The sequence below is a fragment of the Oncorhynchus keta genome, chromosome 7 (assembly GCF_023373465.1).
Source record: "Oncorhynchus keta strain PuntledgeMale-10-30-2019 chromosome 7, Oket_V2, whole genome shotgun sequence".
In the NCBI taxonomy this organism is placed as follows: Eukaryota; Metazoa; Chordata; class Actinopteri; order Salmoniformes; family Salmonidae; genus Oncorhynchus; species Oncorhynchus keta.
In genome coordinates, this window is record NC_068427.1 from 23,008,739 (window position 1) to 23,024,844 (window position 16,106).

Sequence of the window (16,106 nt, forward strand, 5' to 3'; positions counted from 1 at the left end):
CCTTTGAGAAATGTTGACCCTGTATTTGACCCGCGTCTCTGTCTACATCGCCGCGACAACACGCGGAGCCGCCGCAGATAATCACTTACTAACCCAGACCTGTCAATCACACCATCCCCCTGGGAGGAGGGGAGGAGAGTCTTTTAATTTTAAAAACTCATTATCTAACCAGTCACAAAGTTAAACAAAAGAGACGGAGGGACAGAGAGAGGGAGAGAGGGAGGGACAGAGAGAGGGACAGAGAGAGGGAGAGAGAGAGGGAGAGATTGAGGGACAGAGAGAGGGAGAGAGAGAGGGAGAGATTGAGGGACAGAGAGAGGGACAGAGAGAGGGAGAGAGAGAGGGACAGATTGAGGGACAGAGAGAGGGAGAGATTGAGGGACAGAGAGAGGGAGAGATTGAGGGACAGAGAGAGGGAGAGATTGAGGGACAGAGAGAGGGAGAGAGAGAGAGAGGGAGAGAGGGAGGGACAGAGAGAGGATTGAGGACAGAGAGAGGGAGAGATTGAGGGACAGAGAGAGGGAGAGATTGAGGGACAGAGAGAGGGAGAGATTGAGGGACAGAGAGAGGGAGAGATTGAGGGACAGAGAGAGGGAGAGATTGAGGGACAGAGAGAGGGAGAGGGAGGGACAGAGAGAGGGAGAGAGAGAGGGAGAGATTGAGGGACAGAGAGAGGGAGAGATTGAGGGACAGAGAGAGGGAGAGATTGAGGGACAGAGAGAGGGAGAGATTGAGGGACAGAGAGAGGGAGAGATTGAGGGACAGAGAGAGGGAGAGATTGAGGGACAGAGAGAGGGAGAGATTGAGGGACAGAGAGAGGGAGAGATTGAGGGAGACAGAGGAGAGATTGAGGGACAGAGAGGGAGAGATTGAGGGACAGACAGAGGGAGAGATTGAGGGACAGAGAGGGAGAGATTGAGGGACAGACAGAGGGAGAGATTGAGGGACAGAGAGGGAGAGATTGAGGGACAGACAGAGGGAGAGATTGAGGGACAGAGAGAGGGAGAGATTGAGGGACAGAGAGAGGGAGAATTGAGGGACAGAGAGAGGGAGAATTGAGGGACAGAGAGAGGGAGAGATTGAGGACAGAGAGGGAGAGATTGAGGGACAGAGAGGGAGAGATTGAGGGACAGACAGAGGGAGAGATTGAGGGACAGAGAGAGGGAGAGATTGAGGGACAGAGAGAGGGAGAGATTGAGGGACAGAGAGAGGGAGAAATTGAGGGACAGAGAGGGAGAGATTGAGGGACAGAGAGGGAGAGATTGAGGGACAGACAGAGGGAGAGATTGAGGGACAGAGAGAGGGAGAGATTGAGGGACAGAGAGAGGGAGAGATTGAGGGACAGAGAGAGGGAGAGATTGAGGGACAGAGAGAGGGAGAAATTGAGGGACAGAGAGAGGGAGAGATTGAGGGACAGAGAGAGGGAGAAATTGAGGGACAGAGAGGGAGAGATTGAGGGACAGAGAGGGAGAGATTGAGGGACAGAGAGAGGGAGGGACAGACAGAGGGAGGGACAGAGAGAGGGAGAGATTGAGGGACAGAGAGAGGGAGAGATTGAGGGACAGAGAGAGGGAGAAATTGAGGGACAGAGAGGGAGAGATTGAGGGACAGAGAGGGAGAGATTGAGGGACAGACAGAGGGAGAGATTGAGGGACAGAGAGAGGGAGAGATTGAGGGACAGATTGAGGGACAGAGAGAGGGAGAGATTGAGGGACAGAGAGAGGGAGAAATTGAGGGACAGAGAGAGGGAGAGATTGAGGGACAGAGAGAGGGAGAAATTGAGGGACAGAGAGGGAGAGATTGAGGGACAGAGAGGGAGAGATTGAGGGACAGAGAGAGGGAGGGACAGACAGAGGGAGGGACAGAGAGAGGGAGAGAGGGAGGGACAGAGAGAGGGAGAGAGGGAGGGACAGAGAGAGGGAGAGAGGGAGGGACAGAGAGAGGGACAGAGAGAGGGACAGAGAAAGGGACAGAGAGAGGGACAGATTGAGGGACAGATTGAGGGACAGATTGAGGGACAGATTGAGGGACAGAGAGAGGGACAGAGAGAGGGACAGAGAGAGGGACAGAGAGAGGGACAGAGAGAGGGACAGAGAGAGGGAGAGATTGAGGGACAGAGAGAGGGAGAGATTGAGGGACAGATTGAGGGACAGAGAGAGGGAGAGATTGAGGGACAGAGAGAGGGAGAGATTGAGGGACAGAGAGAGGGAGAGATTGAGGGAGAGAGGGAGGGAGAGAGGGAGGGACAGAGAGAGGGAGAGAGGGAGGGAGAGATTGAGGGACAGAGAGAGGGAGAGATTGAGGGACAGAGAGAGGGAGAGATTGAGGGACAGAGAGAGGGAGAGATTGAGGGACAGAGAGAGGGAGAGATTGAGGGACAGAGAGAGGGACAGAGAGAGGGAGAGATTGAGGGACAGAGAGAGGGAGAGATTGAGGGACAGAGAGAGGGAGGGACAGAGAGAGGGAGGGACAGAGAGAGGGAGGGACAGAGAGAGGGACAGAGAGAGGGAGAGATTGAGGGACAGAGAGAGGGAGAGAGACAGAGAGGGACAGAGAGAGGGACAGATTGAGGGACAGAGAGAGGGACAGAGAGAGGGACAGAGAGACGGACAGAGAGACGGACAGAGAGGGACAGAGAGAGGGAGAGATTGAGGGACAGAGAGAGGGACAGATTGAGGGACAGAGAGAGGGAGAGATTGAGGGACAGAGAGAGGGACAGATTGAGGGACAGACAGAGGGAGAGATTGAGGGACAGAGAGAGGGAGAGATTGAGGGAGAGAGGGAGGGAGAGATTGAGGGACAGAGAGAGGGAGAGATTGAGGGACAGAGAGAGGGAGAGATTGAGGTAGAGAGAGAGGGAGAGAAGTAGGGAAGAAAGAATGGAGGTAGAGAAGGAGGGAGAAAGGGACGGAGAGGTGTTACTTTTACCATCAGGGCTGTTACAGTGACCATATTGCCGCCACACCAGCGGTCATTAGTCATGACCGCATTCAAATTCCACGTGACCATTGAGTCACGGCAACTGCGCTCTGTAAATAAATGGCACTGATGGGCGTTAGTAGTATTTGCAATCACAAACACACACAAACAAATACACTCCTCCAGGAACTAAAAATCACAGTTGGGAGAGTAAAACTAATTTACTAATTTAAGTGTTCAAACACAAACACACAGTTTGCCTAAGGCACAAAGCTCTGTACTCTTTAGAATCTGAATCTTTCAGCAGTCTATTTATAAAGGCAGAGAAAGGGAGAGGGGTGTTTGAGGGCAATGGAAAGAAGGAAAGATAGAGGGACAGAGAGATAAAGTTGAAGTAGAGGTATCAGGATGAGATTCAATTTACATAATATGTACATCCACTTTTCAATTTACATTAGCAACGGGAATGTCACGAGCTGAGAGAGGGTTCGAGTGATGTTCTCGCTTCGAAGCTCAAATGTACCGTAAATGTCACAGGTAGCCAGTAGGTTAATGGCCCTGCTACACTACAGCCATCGAGCGTCCGGCCTTCATCCATTGAGGAGATGCTTCCTTTGAAATTAATAAAAGCTGCTATACGTTGCGCTCGTGATGCATCGCGTCCAATTGCAGCGTCCAAGCTCAAGGATCGCTATTGTTCAATTCTTGACGGCTGACACGTGCGTTCACTCTAGCATTCTAGTGAATATGCATATGGCCTCTACTATACACCACTGGTTATTTTACTGACATTGATGAAGTCAAGAAGCTACTAGCTAGCAGAAACTCTACTAAACTAAACTACATTGACAATGTTCACAATGTAAACAAAAACAACTTAAAGGATAATTTAGCACAACCACTAGCAACAATTCAATGAGTAGCTTTGTGAAAACTGGACCAAAGCTACTGTATTTATGCAGTCGATGAAATATATTAAAGCTGCTCTTCCACTCTGCCCTCAAACAGCATGCTCTGTGTAGCAGGTAGAAAATGACTGATGGCGCTGCGACACGTGTAGTGTAACTGAAGTGGACGTATGTAAACCATTCAAATAGCTAGCTATGCAAGCACCTTTTCATGCATCTTCCATATTACAGTCTTGATTAATGCAACAAAACCATAAAACAATCTTGAAAATTGCAACAATTCACAAGCATGGTTTATTTTCTCGTCCATGCACAAATTTAACTGCAAGACAATAACACAGCCAAAGTGGCACAGCTGGTAGCTACCTAACTTCCAGCATAGCAAAAATTACAATTGTAACCCTCTAATATAAATATCAAGTACAGTAACATTATCATACAGTGTCATACATACGATACAGAGCTACAGTACCAGTCCAAAGTTTGGACACACCTACTCATTCAAGGATTTTGCTTTATTTTTACTATTACTACATTGTAGAATAACAGTGAAGACAAACTATGGAATCATGTAGTAACCAAAAAAGTGTTAAACGAATCCAAATATTTTATATTTCAGATTCTTCAAAGTAGTCACCATTTGCCTTGATGACAGATTTGCACACTCTTGGCATTCTCCCAACCAGCTTCACCTGGAATGCTTTTCCAAAACTCCTCCTCCATGCTTCACGGTGGGAACTACACATTCAGAGATCATCCGTTCACCTACTCCACGTCTCACAAAGACATGGTGGTTGGACCCAAAATTTGGACTCATCAGACCAAAGGACAGATTTCCACCGGTCTAATGTCCATTGCTCGGGTTTCTTGGCCCAAGCAAGTCTCTTCTTCTTATTGGTGTCCTTTAGTAGAGGTGTCTTTGCAGCAATTTGACCAAGAAGGCCTGATTGATGCAGCCTCCTCTGAACAGTTGATGTTGAGATGTGTCTGTTACTTGATCTCTGTGAAGCATTTAATTGGGCTGCACATTTTGAGGCTGGTAACTCTAATGAACTTATCCTCTGCAGCAGAGGTAACTCTGGGTCTTCTTTTCCTGTGGCGGTCCTCATGACAGCCAGTTTCACCATAGCGCTTGATGGTTATTGCGACTGCACTTAACTTTCAAAGTTCTTGAGATTTTCCGGATTAAATGAACTTGTCTTAAAGTAACGGACTGTCATTTATCTTTGCTTACTTGAGATGTCTTGCCATAATATGGACACGGTCTTTTACCAAATAGGGCTATCTTCTGTATACCACCCCTATCTTGTCACAACTGATTGTCTCAAATAAATTAAGAATTAAAGAAATTGCACAAATTAACAAGGCACACCTGTTAATTGAAATGCATTCCAGGTGACTACCTCATGAAGCTGGTTGAGAGAATTCCAAGAGTGTGCAGAGCTGTCATCAAGACAAAGGGTGGCTATATATTTTTATTTATTTATTTGTTTAACATTTTTTTTTTGTTTACTACATGATTCCCTATGCATTATTTCATAGTTGTGATGTCTTACCTATTATTCTACAATGTAGAACATAGTAAAAATAAAGAAAAACCCTGGAATGAGTAGGTGTGTCCAAACGTTTGACTGGTACTGGTAGGTAGTAAGCTAAACAAAATGTTTTTATCCTCCTCACAAACTAACTTACTCTCTAAGTTAGACAGCTAGTTAGCTGAATCACAGCTAGATTTCTTTTCAGCCTACCATAGAACAAACCATGCCTCATTGAATCAAATACATGAAAATAAGCTAATTGCGACTGAAAATGTTAATTCACTGGGCAGTTAATGCTTGCGTTCCTGCTTTCTTTTGAATTTAATTCAATTATGGTGTTCTGAGATTCCCTTAAAGTTACAGCATCAACTTCTGAGATATGGTCTTTCACTGCAATTTCTGACCAAAACTCAATACAACAAGTCACTAATATTAAGAAATGCCTATACATTTCAGCTGTTTGAAAAACATTGCTCTGTCATTTATACTGTAGGAGTGATGGGCTCAACGAGACAATTCCTGTTTACACTGCCCTGCTTTGAGGGGGGCAACTGTCAGGCAAGTGTTGTGGGCGACCTCCGGGGGTAACGGTCGAGATATGAAAAGTGTGCATGTTTACATTACATTAAAACTGCATCCTGACTTCAGGATTTTTTTTATACCTCTGGAGAATCTCCTTAAACTCTTGTCAATATATTTTTAAAAAGGCCTAAAAATGTGACAGGAGGATAGGAGTGGAAGCCAAATCTGTGACTGGACATACACTAGGGATGGAACCAGACATGCTTAAAATGCTGAAAAAGACACACACTGTCTCGACAATGACAATCTCTGGTTCGTCTGTGTGTGTCTTACCTGTTGATGAGGGGGAACAGAGACACCAGGAGATAAACAGATGGATACCACTTCAACGGCTTTATCTCCTCAGCCAAAGACACCTGGAGAAACAGAGATAGCGTTTAAATAAATACTTCACACACATACTATTTCAGAGGAGTGATAGATAAAGTCTAGATTTTGTATCAAGAGGAGACTGACAGTTGGCCATTTCCTATGGGAAAGAGAAAGAGAGAGCCATCTCCCTGGCAACATCAAAAGTGCCAACACAAGAGGTTCTGTCTCGTGTCAGCACCACCTGGTGTTTCACATACGTGTGCACGCACACACACACACAGTTTTGTATCGCTATACTTGTGGGGACCAAATAATTGATTTCCATCCAAAAACCTATTTTCCGTACCTCCTAACCCTAAATCTAACCCTAACCTAACCAGAACCTTAACCCATACCTAACCCTAAACTGAATTCTAACCCTAATTGCAACCCTGACCCTAAACCTAACCCCTAAGCCTAAAATAGCATTTTTCCTCATGGGGAACATGTAAAATGTCCCCACTTGTCCCAATTTTCTTTGTGAGGACTTCTGGTACCCACAAGGATAGTTAAACAAAACACTACACACACACACTGTTGTGTTACTTTGTGAGAGATCAGACAGGGAGAAAAGGTGTGTGAAATGTGTGGGGAAGACAAAAACAAACAGAATCTATGTTTGTTTATACCTAGTTTAGCTGTATATGTGCGCCAATTGTTCCTTTAATGAAAAATCTGTGTTTCCACGTGAACTAAATGCAGGGAAGTAGAGATCATCTGACAAGGAATTTTAAATGACACCGCCAATCAAAGCAGATAAATGAAATCAACATGATTAAAACAAACAAAATAACGATTTCATGAATTGTAAACTTTAAAATAAATGGCAAGGGGTTGGAAGTTCTGTGGTGGAAAGCTTTGAGACTTCAGATGAGAGAAAGTCTAGATTTTGGATCCACAGGAGACTGACACAGTTGGCCATTTCTTATGGGAAAGTGAGAGAGAGAGATAAAAATAGAGAGAGCACCATCTCCCTGCCCGACATCAAAAGTGCCAACACAAGAGGTTCTGTCTCGTGTCAGCACCACCTGGTGTTTCACATATATGTACACACACACACACACACACACACACACACACACACACACACACACACACACACACACACACACACACACACACACACACACACACACACACACACACACACACACACACACACACACACACACACACACACACACACACACACACACACACACACACACACACAGGGAGAAAGGGAGTTGTATGTGTGTGCAAATTGTTCCTTTAATGAAAAATCTGTGTTTCCAGGTGAACTAAATACAAAGAAGTAGAGACACTTTTGACCAGATCGGACAAGGAATTTTAAATTACACAGCCTATAAAATCAAATAAATGCAATTAATAAGATTCTAACAAAAAAATGACATTATTTAATGAATTCTAAACTTTGCTATAAATGGTAACGGTTTGGAAGTTCCCTGGTGGAAAGCTTTGACAGTCCGTTATTCAATTCCCGGTAGACTGAGGACTGTAGCTGCCGGAAGTAGACAGGGCCCACAATCGATTTGCTGCTGAATTGCTTTTTTTCTCCTAAGTACGCGGGGAGTCTGGCCAGCGCCCCTCCTCTCTCTATTTCTCTCTCTCCATCTACAAGGACACACACACACACACACACACACACACACACACACACACACACACACACACACACACACACACACACACACACACACACACACACACACACACACACACACACACACTCCCTCCACCATGAGGCAGACCCACGAGCCTCCAGACTCTTCCAACCAGGCAAAAAATTAATTACTCACTAGACAGACCCCGAGGCGTGGTCGCGCTAACGCACGCCTTTTAAACAATTCAAATGAAAATCACGAGAGCCCCCCGGTGGTATTTGATCTCGCCTGTGTGTGTGTGATCTCGTTGGTGGGGGATTTTGGAGAAAAAGCTTCTAAGCTTCCACAGCGTTGCAGTACATTTTCTGCATAAATAAATGGAATGCGGGTTTAGCTGTTTAGGGATCGATTCAATCAGATCCGCTTTAGCCAACATCCGCATAGCCGTTGTTTAGACGGTGTCGGAACTTCGTTAGAGCCGTCAAATCCACAAGTGGCTCCTGGCATCATACCTAAAGCGGACATTGCCAATGGCTGCATGGAGTCGCATTAACAGAAATCCCATGCAGCCTTGTTAACAAGTTGGAACACTGGAATGTGAGATGTATGCTACACCTCAATTAGGATGATAGACGTAATCTACACCTCAATTAGGATGACAGACGTAATCTACACCTCAATTAGGATGACAGACATAATCTACACCTCAATTAGGATGACAGACGTAATCTACACCTCAATTAGGATGACAGACGTAATCTACACCTCAATTAGGATGACAGACGTAATCTACACCTCAATTAGGATGACAGACGTAATTTACACCTCAGTTAGGATGACAGACGTAATCTACACCTCTGCTAGGATGACAGACGTAATCTACACCTCCGCTAGGATGACAGACGCAATCTACACCTCCGTTAGGATGACAGGCGTAATCTACACCTCCGTTAGGATGACAGACGTAATCCACACCTCAATTAGGATGACAGACGTAATCTACACCTCAATTAGGATGACAGACGTAATCTACACCTCAATTAGGATGACAGACGTAATCCACACCTCAATTAGGATGACAGACGTAATCTACACCTCAATTAGGATGACAGACGTAATCTACACCTCAGTTAGGATGACAGACATAATCTACACCTCTGCTAGGATGACAGACGCAATCTACACCTCCGTTAGGATGACAGGCATAATCTACACCTCCGTTAGGATGACAGACGTAATCCACACCTCAATTAGGATGACAGACGTAATCTACACCTCTGCTAGGATTATAGACGTAATCTACACCTCTGCTAGGATGACAGACGTAATCTACACCTCTGTTAGGATGACAGGCGTAATCTACACCTCAATTAGGATGACAGACGTAATCTACACCTCCGTTAGGATGACAGGCGTAATCTACACCTCCGTTAGGATGACAGGCGTAATCTACACCTCCGTTAGGATGACAGGCGTAATCTACACCTCCGTTAGGATGACAGGCGTAATCTACACCTCCGTTAGGATGACAGGCGTAATCTACACCTCCGTTAGGATGACAGGCGTAATCTACACCTCCGTTAGGATGACAGGCGTAATCTATACCTCCATTAGGATGATAAAACCCCTTACTTAGTTTAATAATTTTTACATTTGAGCATAATTACAGTGCCTTGCGAAAGTATTCGGCCCCCTTGAATTTTGCAAACTTTTGCCACATTTCAGGCTTCAAACATAAAGATGTAAAACTGTATTTTTTTGTGAAGAATTTTTATTTATTTATTTTATTTTACCTTTATTTAACCAGGCAAGTCAGTTAAGAACACATTCTTATTTTCAATGACGGCCTGGGAACAGTGGGTTAACTGCCTGTTCAGGGGCAGAACGACAGATTTGTACCTTGTCAGCTCGGGGGTTTGAACTCGCAACCTTCCGTTTACTAGTCCAACGCTCTAACCACTCAACAACTAGTGGGACACAATCATGAAGTGGAACGACATTTATTGGATATTTCAAACTTTTTGTAACAAATCAAAAACTGAAAAATTGGGCGTGCAAAATTATTCAGCCCCTTTACTTTCAGTGCAGCAAACTCTCTCCAGAAGTTCAGTGAGGATCTCTGAATGATCCAATGTTGACCTAAATGACTAATGATGATAAATACAATCCACCTGTGTGTAATCAAGTCTCCTTATAAATGCACCTGCACTGTGATAGTCTCAGAGGTCCGTTAAAAGCGCAGAGAGCATCATGAAGAACAAGGAACACACCAGGCAGGTCCGAGATACTGTTGTGAAGAAGTTTAAAGCCGGATTTGGATACAAAAAGATTTCCCAAGCTTTAAACATCCCAAGGAGCACTGTGCAAGCGATAATATTGAAATGGAAGGAGTATCAGACCACTGCAAATCTACCAAGACCTGGCCGTCCCTCTAAACTTTCAGCTCATACAAGGATAGGACTGATCAGAGATGCAGCCAAGAGGCCTATGATCACTCTGGATGAACTGCAGAGATCTACAGCTGAGGTGGGAGACTCTGTCCATAGGACAACAATCAGTCGTATATTGCACAAATCTGGCCTTTATGGAAGAGTGGCAAGAAGAAAGCCATTTCTTAAAGATATCCATAAAAAGTGTTGTTTAAAGTTTGCCACCTGGGAGACACACCAAACATGTGGAAGAAGGTGCTCTGGACAGATGAAACCAATATTGAACTTTTTGGCAACAATGCAAAACGTTATGTTTGGCGTAAAAGCAACACAGCTCATCACCCTGAACACATCATCCCCACTGTCAAACATGGTGGTGGCAGCATCATGGTTTGGGCCTGCTTTTCTTCAGCAGGGACAGGGAAGATGGTTACAATTGATGGGAAGATGGATGGAGCCAAATACAGGACCATTCTGGAAGAAAACCTGATGGAGTCTGCAAAAGACCTGAGACTGGGACGGAGATTTGTCTTCTAACAAGACAATGATCCAAAACATAAAGCAAAATCTACATTGGAATGGTTAAAAAATAAACATATCCAGGTGTTAGAATGGCCAAGTCAAAGTCCAGACCTGAATCCAATCGAGAATCTGTGGAAAGAACTGAAAACTGCTGTTCACAAATGCTCTCCATCCAACCTCACTGAGCTCGGGCTGTTTTGCAAGGAGGAATGGGAAAAAATGGCAGTCTCTCGATGTGCAAAACTGATAGAGACATACCCCAAGCGACTTACAGCTGTAATCGCAGCAAAAGGTGGCGCTACAAATATTAACTTAAGGGGGCTGAATAATTTTGCACGCCCAATTTTTCAGTTTATGAATTGTTTCAAAAAGTTTGAAATATCCAATAAATGTTGTTCCACTTCATGATTGTGTCCTACTTGTTGTTGATTCTTCACAAAAAAATACAGTTTTATATCTTTATGTTTGAAGCCTGAAATGTGGCAAAAGGTCGCAAAGTTCAAGGGGGCCGAATACTTTCGCAAGGCACTGTATATCTGTATACAGCCTACACTTTCTCCTTCCGCACTTCTAGCAGGAGTGGGCGGGTGTGGCTTGGTGACAATGATTGCAAGCGCAGCTACACACCAATTTGACTACTCCAACGCAGTTCCACCTCCGACACGCCAAAACATCCGCTATGCCTGTTATCACCGGGTAACGCTTGATCTGATTGAAAACAGGCAACTTAGTCAATGTGAAAAATGTGCGCTGACCCTGGTGACCGACCTTAACATATGGGGCTAGGCATCTCTATGTCTCTACTCCCCACTCTACCTGACACTGTCTCAGGCATGACCAACTAATCCTAAACCCAGAGGTCTTGTTGTGCTGGAGCACACACACACACATTACCATGAGAAAGACGAAGGAGGTGATACTCCACCAACCACAACACCACCTAGGTTTTTAAATCAAACACCTGGACTAAGTAGAATACTACACAATGTTTGTGTTAAAAGATCTTCCATGTGTGTGGTGTTTTTAATCACAGCTCTCGCGTGTCAGAGGCCTGGTGCTCCTCGGGAGCGGAGGATAATGAAACAGTAATTATGCGCATGGCTGAGAGTCTGATGGCCCTCCGTTAATGACGCACATTAGCCACAGTAATGGGTAAATCCATTTGAATTCAATCACTTTTTGATAGCACCCCTTTTGATTTGAACGAAACCTTCCATACATATTTGCCCGTTGCAGAAGTGATCAGAAAGTGGCTTTTTGGACCTGAATGACAAAACATTAAAGAGATGGAAGTGCTCAAAGTTGACCCATTTTGCATACCCCACCATACCGTAAAACATCCATGTCTTCATCACAGGAACATATATACGGTAGAGATTGATATAATACCATTTGAAAGTCAAATTTGAATTGTATTCCCTTTTTAGTATATTTATCAGCCAAATCCTGACACCCACCAAGACTCTAGAGCATATTGTCTCAACCGATGGAGGCCAAAACACAAACACCAACGATTATGTAAAGTATGGTCTAAGCTACAACATGTGCAAATATGCGTTGTTAGATAATTGACATTAAAAGGTAAAACAATGTCATAACTTGTATTAACATTTTTTGTTGAGAAATTGTACCATATTTTGGCCACCTGTGTGTCAGCTTCAAAATGATATCAAATTCAACCGTTTATCTTTTCCAGTGATGAAGACATGGATGTCTCATGGTAGGACGGGGGATGCAAAATGGATCCACTTTGAGCACCTCTATCTCCTGAAGGTTTTGTCATTCAGGTCCAAAAAGGCACTTTCTGAACACTTCTTCCATGGGCAAACATGTCTGGAAGGGTGCTGTCAGAAAATGATTGAATTCAAATAGATTGACCCTAATAAGAGCTTCTCTCGCTCTACCACACATGGAGCACAGAGAGTCAATGTAAAGGCGCACAGAAGAAGAACTGGGCCGTTCGCATTACCCTCTGTAGTGCCTTGCGGTCGGAGGCCGAGCAGTTGCCGTACCAGGCAGTGATGCAACCAGTCAGGGATGCAACCAGTCAGGATGATCTCGAAGGTGCAGCTGTAGAACCTTTTGAGGACCCATGCCAAATCATTTCAGTCCCCTGAGGGGCAATAGGTTTGGTTGTGACCTCTTCACAACTGTCTTGGTGTGCTTGGACCATGTTAGTTTGTTGGTGATGTAGACACCAAGGAACTTGAAGCTCTCAACCTGCTTCACTGCAGCCCCGTCGATGAGAATGGGGCCTGCTCGGTCCTCTTTTTCCTGTAGTCCACAATCATCTCCTTTGTCTTGATCACGTTGAAGGGAGAGGTTGTTGTCCTGGCACCACAAGGCCAGGTCTCTGACCTCCTACCTATAGGCTGTCTTGTCATTGATTAGGCCTACCACTGTTGCGTTGTCTGCAAACTTAATGATGGTGTTGGAGTCGTGCCTGGCCTTGCAGTCATGGGTGAACAGGGAGTACAGGATGGGACTGAGCACGCACCCCTGAGGGGCCCCCGTGATGAGGATCAGCGTGGCGGATATGTTGTTACCTACCCTTACCACCTGGGGGCGGCACATCAGGAAGTCCAGAATCCAGTTGCAGAGGGAGGTGTTTCGTCCCAAGGTCCTTAGCTTAGTGATGAGCTTTGAGGGAACTATGGTGTTGAACACCGAACTGTAGTCAACAAATAACAAATTGGAGTGGGTCTAGGGTTTGCTCACAGTACACGTCCTGGTAATCCGTCTGGCACTGTGGCCTTGTGAATGTTGACCTGTTTAAAAGGTCTTAATCCCATCGGCTTCTTCTCTGCGGAGAGCGTGATTACACAGTTTACCGGAACAGCGTTATTTGCCTCGAAGTGATCATAGAAGTAGTTTAGCTTGTCTGGTAGGCTCGTGTCACTGGGCAGCTCTAGCTGTACTTCCCTTTGTAGTCTGTAATGGTTTGCAAGCCCTGCCACATCCGACGAGCGTCAGAACTGGTGTAGTATGATTCAATCTTAGTCCTGTATTGACACTTTGCCTGTTTGATGGTTCGTCGGAGGGCATAGCGGGATTTATTATAAGCTTCCAGGTTAGAGTCCCGCTCCTTGAAAGCGGCAGCTCCAGCCTTTCGCACAGTGAGGATGCTGCCTGTAATCCATGGCTTCTGGTTGGGGTATGTACGTACGGTCATTGTGGGGACGACATCATCAATGCATTTATTGATGAAGCCAGTGACTGATGTGGTGTACTCCTCAATGGCGTCGGAGGAATCCCGGGAACATATTCCAGTCTGTGATGGCAAAACAGTCCTGTAGTTCAGCATCTGCTTCATCTGACCACTTTTTTATTGATCTAGTCACTGGAGCTTCCTGCTTTAATTTTTATTTGTAAGCAGGAATCAGGAGGATAGAATTATGGTCAGATTTGCCAAATGGAGGGCGAGGCAGAGCTTTGTATGCGTCTCTGTGTGTGGAGTAAAGGTGGTCCAGAGTTTTTTCCCCCTCTGGGTGCACATTTAACATGCTGATAGAAATTTGGTAAAACGGATTTAAGTTTCCCTACATTAAAGTCCCCGGCTATTAGGAGCGCCACCTCTGGGTGAGCGTTTTCTTGTTTGCTTATGGTGGAACACAGCTAATTCAATGCTGTCTTAGTGCCAGCCTCTGACTGTGGTGGTATCTAAACAGCTACGAAAAATACAGATGAAAACTCTATAGGTAGATAGTGTGGTCTACAGCTTATCATGAGATACTCTTCTTCAGGCAAGCAATAGCTTGAGACTTCCTTAGATATCGTGCACCAGCTTAATTACAAAAATACATAGTCTGCCACACCTCGTCTTACCAGACGCTGCTGTTCTGTCCTTCCGTTACAGCGTTTAACCAGCCAGCTGTATGTTGATAGTGTCGTCGTTTAGCCAGGACCCTGTGAAGCATAAGATTTTCTAGTTTTGAATGTCCCGTTGGTAGTTTAATCTTCTGTGTAGGTCATCTATTTTAATCTCCAAAGATTGCATGTTTACTAGTAGAATGGAAGGAAGTGGAGGTTTATTAGATCACCTATGAATTCTCAGAAGGCAGCCTGCCCTCTGGCCCCTTTTTCTCCACCTCCTCTTCAGGGAAATCACGGGGATCTGGGCCTGTTCCAGAGAAAGCAGCATATTGTTCACGTCAGGCTCGTTCAAGGAAAAAAAGGATTCTGCCAGTCCGTGGTAAGTAATCGCAGTCCTGATGTCATTTTCGGTCATAAAAGACGGTAGCGCCGACATTATGTACAAAACAAGTAAACAATAAGTTACAAAAAACGCAAATAAACAAACAAAAAAATACAATCGGTTAGGGACACGTAAAACATCTGCCTTCTTCTACGGCTCCATCACAAACAAATATATGCATACAAACACACACGTGTGCACACATACACACAGTAGCTGTGTTCGTGACTGTAAGCAGAGCTATTGCTGAACAGTAAAGAAACACCCATTAAAGATAAAGAACAAGCTCCCAATATTTTCTTTCTGAGAGCACTGTGTGTTCCTTTGTGTGTGTGTGTGTGTGTGTGTGTGAGCGCATGTGCGTTTGTCCACTCTTTCAAATGCCCTGCGTCTCACTTGTCTGTGTGTGGGGTGTAGCCCACGTTTGTTGTAGACCTTGCGTCTAAGTGTGTGTGTCCCAGACACAGCACTGCGATTCAAGTCTCTGATAACCACCGTATTAGCCAAGTATGAATGTTGCCACGAGAGGGTGAGTGAGAGGGAGGGAGAGAGAGTGAAAGAGAGAGCAAAACAGAGCCAGAGAGAAAGACACAAGGGAGGGGGAGGAGGAGAGACATATGGAGTGAGTAAGAGAGAAATAACACACACAAGTGTGTGAGAGACGAGAAACGAGAGAGGGAGGAGGGAGACCGAGCAAAAAATAAAGAAAATAGAGCAAGAGAGCGGAAAAGAGAGAGGGAGAGGAAGAGAGAGACAGAGAGTGGAAGAGAGAGAGAGAGAGCGGAAAAGAGAGAGGGAGAGAAAGAGAGAGACAGAGAGTGGAAGAGAGAGAGAGAGAGCGGAAAAGAGAGAGGGAGAGAAAGAGAGAGACAGAGAGTGGAAGAGAGAGAGAGAGAGAGAGAGAGAGAGAGAGAGAGAGAGAGAGAGAGAGAGAGAGAGAGAGAGAGAGCGGAAGAGAGAGAGAGGGAGAGAGAGCGGAAAAAGAGAGGGAGAGAAAGAGAGAGAGAGAGAGAGAGAGAGAGAGAGAGAGAGAGAGAGAGAGAGAGAAAAAGAGAGAA

The 16,106-nt window shown here is 45.1% G+C and overlaps 1 protein-coding gene across 7 annotated transcripts in view; it reads right to left on the reverse strand.

Annotated features, from left to right (window-relative positions):
- si:dkey-100n23.5 (cyclic AMP receptor-like protein A) overlaps positions 1-16,106 on the reverse strand; it is a 143,157-nt gene that overhangs the window by 51,429 nt on the left and 75,622 nt on the right. For all 7 annotated transcript variants that reach the window (XM_052522296.1, XM_052522297.1, XM_052522295.1 and 4 more), the window contains exon 11: positions 6,221-6,303. In XM_052522296.1, the coding sequence (XP_052378256.1) occupies positions 6,221-6,303 (83 nt within the window). The remainder of the gene's footprint in view (positions 1-6,220; positions 6,304-16,106) is intronic.